The sequence below is a fragment of the Trachinotus anak genome, unplaced genomic scaffold (assembly GCF_046630095.1).
Source record: "Trachinotus anak isolate AG129_WGS33_773 ecotype Australia unplaced genomic scaffold, CSIRO_AGI_Tana_v1 ptg000025l, whole genome shotgun sequence".
Classification (NCBI taxonomy): Eukaryota; Metazoa; Chordata; class Actinopteri; order Carangiformes; family Carangidae; genus Trachinotus; species Trachinotus anak.
Genome location: NW_027273876.1, coordinates 464893 through 473650, shown reverse-complemented (window position 1 = coordinate 473650; position 8758 = coordinate 464893). Strand labels below are relative to the sequence as shown.

The window sequence follows — 8758 nt, the reverse complement described above, 5'->3', positions numbered from 1 at the left end:
GATGAGGATGCTGCTGACCATCATGCCACCACCACTGATGAAGAAGGCGACGTCATACTCTGAGCTTCAGATGTCACAGAGGCTCCACCCATCTTTATTCACAGACTGTGGCCCCACCTATACCTGCTGCAGGCCCTCCAAACTCGATCCCAGGTATACAAGAACATCTTGGCTCCAAAGTCTCCAAATGTCAAACCTGCAGCAGAAAAGCTCACCTCACCTTCCAGCTGATTACAATCAGAGGGCGACTGACACCGACTGTGATGGATCAACTTAAAACCTGCCTCATTAAAACAGAAACTCAGCGTCTTCAGGTCTGGAGTCACCACAGACAGGAAGTCTTACCTACAACAGGAGGACCCAGCGTGATGCCAACACCTCCGAAGAACATGAGTATCCCGTGAGCCTTGGTGAACTTCTCCATGCCGACCACCTGACTGGTGACGTACAGCGTCAGAGTCCAGCTCCCGCTCAGGAAACCCAGGACCACCGACAGTACCTGGAGGACCAGGTACGAACTGCAAGAGATCGAAAATAGACTTTAAATAGTTCTTGTCCACAGACTTCAGTCACAGTCAACATCAGTATATGGAGATAATCTTCACTCAAGATCAACACAACTTTATTGACAAACACTCATCATTGCACAGTGGATATGAAGTGATGGAGCTAGTAGCTAAAAGTGGGACAACACATTTCCTCACTTTGTATGAGATTAAAGTTTTCGTTCATGGCCCCTCACAAATAAACATAATGAACTAAATTTTATTTAGACAACAAAAGACAGAGACAGAAACAAGTGGAAAACTGTTGGATTCACTTTTTTACCATTATTCTAATCATTATTATTCAGATGTGTAGTATTTAGCTTGGTTGTTATGTTGCTTACTGGGTCACACACGAGTCCAGACCACATGGACTTATCAGAGGAAGAAACAACCGTCAATCCTGATCATAACTTCTAAGGTCAAACATCACAAACTATGAATTTTGTCTTCGGTCCCAAACCAGAGACTTCACGTCCAGACCACCAGGACTTTCTGTTACCTGCCCTGAGTCTCACCTGGTGAGGGGAATGAGCAGCACAGCCGGCTGGTGGGGGGGGGGGGGGGGGGGGGGGGGGGGGTGTGCATGAGAAGTCACATGACTTTACTATGCATGAGGAGGTACAGGTGAGGAGGCCTGAAACATGTTTAACTAACAACAGAAGAATAGTAGAGAGACTGACCGAAGCTGAAAAAGAAGAGACAGATGCACAGCACCATGAGGACTCTGTCCTGAAGCAGAGACAACGTGGAGGACAAACACCTGAGGAGAGAAAAGACGAGTGGACAGACGGTCAGTCTCCATGCTGGTCATAACCTTCTGGACCATCACCTGTGCTGTGTCTCACTTACTGGGTATATTGTCTCATCTTGATCTTAAGCTTCTTGATGAAGGCTGAACAGCTGAATATACTTCTCCTCCTGACCAGCGGCACCTTGGTTTCCATGGTGATACCCTGGTCTTTGGCTGAAAGTTTCTGATTGGACAGCTCCTCCTGCTCCTGAAGATGCTGCTCTAAGATGGCGGCGACGTATAGTGTGGTTTATTCTGTGGTTTTTACAAATCTGTCACAATTTACTGAAACTTTGACATCAAATTATCAGTGAGGTGAAACTACCAGCCACAGTCGACGGATCAACTTAGTCCAGAGATATATAATGGTTGACTACCAATGCAATATGAATGAGGTTAATTGAAACGACACGCATATTGATTGACTGGTCGTTTGTTTTGATACCTGCAGATAGGAAGTGATGTGGTCACATGACAGACCTACTTGTACTCACTATCCCCAGAGCCAGGCCTCTCCTCTTGTCAAAGTGCAGACAGGTGATGGTAAGGGTGGCAGCGTACAACAGGCCGACACCAACACCTGCACAAGACACACACACACAGAGGTAGAGCCAATCAGAAGCCAGGACATTGCAGTCAGTGCAAAAATTGATGTTTTGAAGGCTGATTCTTTGTTTATGTCTGTGATAGGCTGAGGCACCTGTCACTCAAAGTAAGTCACGGTTACAACTGATAATTACCATGAATTAATCTGCTGATTAGTTGTTCAATTCATCATTAACACATCATTAAGTAGTGACAAATACCTGTCACAATCTCCTAAAGCCCAACATGATGTCATGTTAACTTCAGTGTCAAATACGACAAAGAAAAGCAGAAAAATCCCACAACTGAGAAGCTGTTCAAAAATTTTATTTTTTAAAAATTTAATTAAATTAAATTTTTTACTTTAAAATAGAAACTGGTTATTGTTCTGTCCACCAACTGATCAATTCAGTGTTTCTCTTAAAGAGTCTCAACAGTAAATATTCATATTTGAGGAGCAGGAACCAGGGTCTGATCTGACCACTCACACTCACTTAATTGATTGTTTTAGCCAATAACAGCCTAAAGATAGCAGCTCTAATTACATGTCAAATATATTTCTTAGAAATAATTATCTAATTAATATTTAATTAATATAATTATTGTTAAATTCTGCTCTCAGACTGACCTCTGACCTCAGGAAGTGGAATCTAATCAAATAAGAGATTAACTTGTGTAAGAAATAAGAAATGTGGTGAATCACTGGGGAGATGTTGCAGGATTAGTTCATGTCTTTCACTCTAGTGGTCTTTAGAGGAACTGCAGCTGCATTAAAACAGCTCTAGCTGCAGCTGACACCTCAGTGGATGCTGCTGATGTTAATCATCCTGTTGCCACCAACACTCACTACAGAACCAAATGTGCATCCGCCACTTAAAATAGTCCCCAACAAATGCTCTGTTTCCTCTTGGCTGTTTGATCAAACCTACAGTGAGCAGCAGTTTCAGGAAATTACTGAACCTGTGTGGTTACTGTGTGTGTGTGTGTGTGTGTGTGTGTGTGTTGGGGGGGGGGCAGCTGTTCCTGCCGGCCTCACTGTTTCGCTTCGCTTCGGATGTTCGCGCTGGTCGCATTGTTCGTGGACGCTGTCGCCATGAAGACTAAGGTGAGGGGCCCTGAGGCTGAAGTCTGTTGTTGGGCCCCTGCTTAGCTTGACCAATGAGGTGATTTTAATATTTCAGATCACAGGTGACGGTGTTTGGTTCACAGTCCGTGGTAGAAGGTAGGTGTTCTGGTCTGAGGAGATCCAAGTGATGATCAGAATAATGAGGTCGTTTATTGACTGAAATCAGTGCTTGTTAAAGGAAAAAACTGTCAGACCATTTAATCTCAAATAATTGTTGGTTGCAGAGTTTGAAAGGTGAACTACTGGATTCACATGTGGAGCCAATTACAGAAACCTCCTAATTTATTAAGACCAGAAGTTTTCTGTGATAATAAACTATTAAAATCAAGGTAAAACAGGAAGAGAATAAGAAAAGATGTTTCCATTTTGGTTTCAGAAGTAAATCCTGACTAACTTCAGGAATCCTATCACATCTTTCTTCATCCTGTCTTTATGTCTGTTACCTAGCAACCAACGAGGTGTTTTTGTAAACCTTTGAAACATACAAAAAAATGAAATTAACACAATGACAGACACTTAACTTCAGGACAGATGAGGTCAAGTGTTGGAAACATCTGTAGAAAAATTCTAACAGGTTCTTTTAGGTTAATTTACAATAACACCGACTCAGGAGATAAGAGAGAGAGAGAGAGGGTTAAACCACCTGTATCTACTGACAACAAACTGCAGCAGAAACTTTTTTACTCCTGTCATCATGTTGTGTTGTCTACATTACATCTGAAGACTCAACACAAGCATCCAACAGACAGCTTCATGTTGTTTCCTACACTTTTATTGTGTCCTCTGTGCCACACAGTGCAACATGCTGAAGGTTCCTACCCACGTCTTTCATCTAGGAGCCTTCAGCATGTTGCACTGTATTCCAGGGGGGACACATAATAAACGTTGTAAAATAAATGTTGCTGCATCTGTCCACTGCAGATGTGTTTACAATGTACATATAGACAACATCCTGAGCTCTGGAAAACTCGCTGGTTGATGTAAAAGGCATCACACCTGGTGCACAGAGCAGGGAAAGTGGACACAGACACCAGATTTAACTGCGGAGTGTTTACCTGGAGCTGAGAGGGTTAACCAGCTAATTTGGCAAAAGTTGTTGAATGTAACAGACGTTCATGAATATCTGAGCTAACCCATGCTCAGCTTTAACCTCAAAGTGAACATTCAGAGTTGAGAGGTCAGTCCCCACAATGTACGTAAACCAGATTCAGACATACACTCCAGGACACATATTTCCACGTGTTCAGGGAGGAGTTTTATCATGTGAAGCAGCAGCTGCTCAGTAATTTATTGATCTTTGGAACATAAATACCACTGAAGGACATCAGGAAGTCCAGACTGACCCACATCAGAATTTTCATCAGACCACTTCAGCTCAACTCTGACGATGAAGGTGAGTTTCTAACTGAACTAATATAACTAATATAGTAAGAGTCTGTGGTGACAGGAGTTTTTTTCTTTTCTCTGGGTCCTGATTCAGCACCTGTCACTATATTTAGAGCTTCAGCTAAAATGTTCTTTAACTGTGGCTGTTCAGAAACTGATCAGTGAACTGTGCTGTGTTACAGACCATCATCAGTAATTTGTCAAACTGTTCAGATGAAAACATGTCGTCTGTTCCAGCTGGTACCAGTCGTCGTCCTCCTCCTGGCTCCAGTGTTGATCAGCTGCTCCTCTCTCACACTCCCACTGGACTGCAGCGACATCTATAATCATAACAACCGCCAACCCAGTGGAGTGTACACCATCTACCCCATCGGAGCTACATCTGCTGTCCAGGTACGTGTCACCTGTCGGGTTCACAGGTTGAGCTGAAGATGATAGAGATGATGTCTGACAGACACACAGGTTGTACCTGATGCTGCTGATACAACAGATACAGGTAGTCACAGGTGTCGCAGCAGCAACAACAGCAGCACTGGTTGTATCACATGTATTTAATTTGTAAATGGATCAAACATATTAATGAGTGTGTGTGTGTTTGTGTGTAGGTTTACTGTGACATGACCTCAGAAGGAGGACGGTGGACAGTGAGTATTTACCTGAAGTCAGCTTCACATCAACAAGTATTCACATCATTAAAGTACTTCATATAGTCACAGTATCACAGTAAAAGTACTTCATTGTGCAGTAAACTGCCAGTGTACCTGATGACCTGATGGTGGTCTGGTGGAACTGAAAACATCTCAGAGACACATGATGAGGGGCCCGAATAATGGCTTTTATTTTGAAAGGGGTTCACAAGCTGAGAATCACTGGCTGAATGTTTCCCAGTGTGTTTTGTGTTTCTTTTGTTTTTTAGATGTAACATCTTCATCTGAAGAGTAAATAGAAAGTACAACTGTTATATACTGTACATGTGGTTCAGTAAAAAGTAGCAGCCTAATATTTGCCTCTGAACTGTCGTGGAGAAGTATAAATACAGAGGTTCTTTATTGTAAAGAATCACAGAACTGGAGTAAATGAGAACCATGACACCATTGGCTGTCAGTATGAACACTTACTGTTGGACTGTCAAAATAAACCACCACCAACCCCACCTCTTTTTCCAGGTGTTCCAGAGGAGGATGGACGGCACCCTGAACTTCTACAGGCCCTGGGATCAGTACAAGTTGGGCTTCGGTAGCGCTGCTGGAGAGTACTGGCTCGGTGAGAGAAGAAGTTTTTCAACTCACCAACAGTCGTTTGTTGAGATGTGCACCACTGAAGCTCAGTATCAGCTGTAACAGGTCGTCTATGCTGCATCCTGTGGTCCTGGTCTTGTGGTAGGACCCTGGGTCAGAATGTGATTTTAAGACCTGAACTGTTTCAGTTTACATTTGCTGCTCATTTGTTGTAAAGTTGTGTTTTAGTTGTTAATTAATTAACAAACAGAAAACCTTGGGTAAGGTCATATTGTTCTGTCACAGGAGAACTGTTAGGCTAAAATCAACTGTTAATTTTCATCATCAAACATCTGAAAGTTATTTTCTTTAATAATCCATTGATTCCCCCCACCCCCCCACTCTTCATATCCTCAGTAAGTACGTTGTTGTGAAGCTCAGTCCAAGTGTCATGAAACACAACAAGAAGCTCAACTGAATAAAGTTACCCTGTGGACAGAGATCCAACTAAAACAATCTAACACAACCATTAGCCCACACTAGCACTGCTGTGATATGTCACTGATGTGTCTATGGTGCATCACTAATTAAGTCCCCCATTGGTACAACAGGTAACTGGAACTACAAACTAAACATCCACTCAAAACAATATTGGAAATAAGCAGAAACGCAAACTTTATAACTAAGAACATCAAACACACATTCTGAGAAAGTTCACCAAAAAAATGAAATAAATAAAATAACATTAATTCAGCTACACACGCGCACTTCCACACACTGACCGCAGAAACTCAGATTACATCACACACAGAGGGGGCGTGGCTTTATTCTCTGCTCAGGGTGCTATGACTTTACTATGTCCTTACAGAGAAACTAGCTGTTTGTGTCTGTGTTGTTGTTCAAATCTGTTTTACGGGAGCTTTAAAACACTTGAAGGATGAAAGAGTTTGTCTGTCATGGCAGCTCCAGAGTCCTGGGTATTTTCTGGGGACTCTGACATTTACAGTGGGGGTGAACCAGAGACCAAATCTTTGCCCCCAAGGAGGTTAGTCATGTGTCTCTGGTTGCATGTGTTCAGGTCTTGAGAATCTCTTCCACCTGACTCTGGAGAAGAAGTGCGAGCTGCTGGTTGACATGGAGGACTTTGAGGGAAACAAAGTGTTCGCTCGTTACTCCTCATTCTCCATCGACCCAGAGTCCCTCGGATACAGACTGAATGTGTCTGGATTCACTGATGGAGGAGCAGGTGAGTCAGTTCATCTTTACTTTATAGCAGGAAAACTCTCGTGATGCTCCGTTTAGGACTCGTGGGGCGAGTCTGTGGGAAATAAACCATGAGGCCAATCAGCATTTTGTTCTCATGTGCAGCAAAGTGGGTCATAAAGACAGACAAATACAAGGATTATTGATCCAAATTGACCTTTGGGTGGGGGGGTTGATATCATTTGGGGGGACATAGCTCTGCACCCCCCACCCCTCCACTCTGTTGCTTTGTGTGTGTGTATCACCTTTTTTTGAATGTTTTATAATGGTTCAGTGGGAACACTCCCAGTCCACCTGATGACCAGTTGACCAATCGGTGTTGAGGATGTACATCTGTGTTTCTGTAGGAGACTCCCTGGCGTTTCACAATGGACAGAAGTTCTCTACCCACGACAAAGACCAGGACTCTTCAGGGACTGACTGTGCCGCATACTCCGTGGGGGGCTTCTGGTACGGCAACTGTTTCCAGGCAAATCCCAATGGGGTGTATTGCTGGGGGGCTTTTAATCCTGAAGATGAATGTTCCGGAGTGGAGTGGTATCATTGGAAGGGTTTTCACTACTCTCTGAAGGCCATCAGCATGAAGATCCGTCCTGTGCAGTAGATCTCCAGGACCAGATACAGCAGAAGATCACATGTTGGTTTCTTCTTCTTCTTTCCTCTCATCTGTCCTCTATTCTCTCACGAGCTGTAGAATTAGACAGACACAGACTCTGATCAGATGATAACAGCTGCTTTAACTTCCAGCTCAAAGGAATCAATGGTCCACATCAACATCTCCATCTGAGATGAAGTCAGAGTGAGACTGTGAGCAGCTGTAGAGAAGTGACTGGAGCGGTGATGTGAATCATTATCTGCTGTGCGGTGACAATAAAAGAGAAGCAGAAAGCTGACGTGTCCTGGTGTCTTCACTTTTCTCCTGTTTGTTTCCGTCTGGTTCTCTCAGACCTGAAATCAGTTATGCAGCACTAACACTTAAACCTGAACACATTCTGGTCTCTTTTTGGTTTGTTGGAGAATATAACCTTAAAAGTCTTTTAAAGTCTCTTTAATGTTTTGTTCATGTTTAACTTTTGCTGATCTTCTTACTAAAGTCCCTCCAAACACTCTCTGTTAACATCCAGCAGCACGGTCCAGATGAGAGAACGAGAGTCGATAAAAATGTTGATACACTAATCTGAGTCGCCTTCAGTAATTACCCTCCACTAGATCATTTAAAAATTATGAACTGAGGCTTAGATTAAGATGTGTGAAACTTAAAGTGGAAAAAGAAAATGCATGAATACTGAGTCTAAATTCAGGCTGGAGAAAAGCATTAAAACACAAAAAAGTGAAAAATCAGGATGATGAACAGAACCATTTAATGTCAGGGTGATTTGCTGCTCTGCTAATGGATGAACAGGAGTTAAAAAAAACAACTCATTTGATTAACAATATAACAGAACACAGTCTTGCACTTGTGATCAATACACACTGGATTACAGGGACTTAACTATTCATGGTCAGTAGACAACAGTGTGGTCACAACAGAGAACGCATTCATTTCTTATTTCATAACTTTCTTATTTCATAACTTGGCCATTTCTTATCCCACAGATATGGGAGTCGAACCAATAAAAACATCTGCTGTGTAATTGTAACTGGATTACTGAATAGTTGACAGCTGATTCACATTAATTCAGACGTGCTTAATCAGGTAGAAATACCAGTGTCGCTTCAGGAAGGTTAACTCAGACACTTTTATAGTCAGAGGTGAGAAGGTCATTTCCCTCTATTACCTCTCAGTGGAGCGAGGGGGGCGTTACACTTATCACTTAACTCTCCTCCAGCTCTGGAACAGACT

The 8758-nt window shown here is 42.7% G+C and overlaps 1 protein-coding gene across 1 annotated transcript; it reads left to right on the top strand.

Annotated features, from left to right (window-relative positions):
* The first annotated feature begins 4292 nt into the window (after positions 1-4292).
* Positions 4293-7803, top strand: LOC139608288 (microfibril-associated glycoprotein 4-like). Its single transcript, XM_071461855.1, has 6 exons — positions 4293-4442; positions 4673-4828; positions 5041-5079; positions 5602-5698; positions 6731-6898; positions 7263-7803. The coding sequence occupies exons 1-6, from the start codon at positions 4437-4439 to the stop codon at positions 7517-7519; spliced, it is 723 nt and encodes a 240-aa protein (XP_071317956.1). The 5' UTR covers positions 4293-4436; the 3' UTR covers positions 7520-7803.
* Positions 7804-8758: the final 955 nt, after the last annotated feature.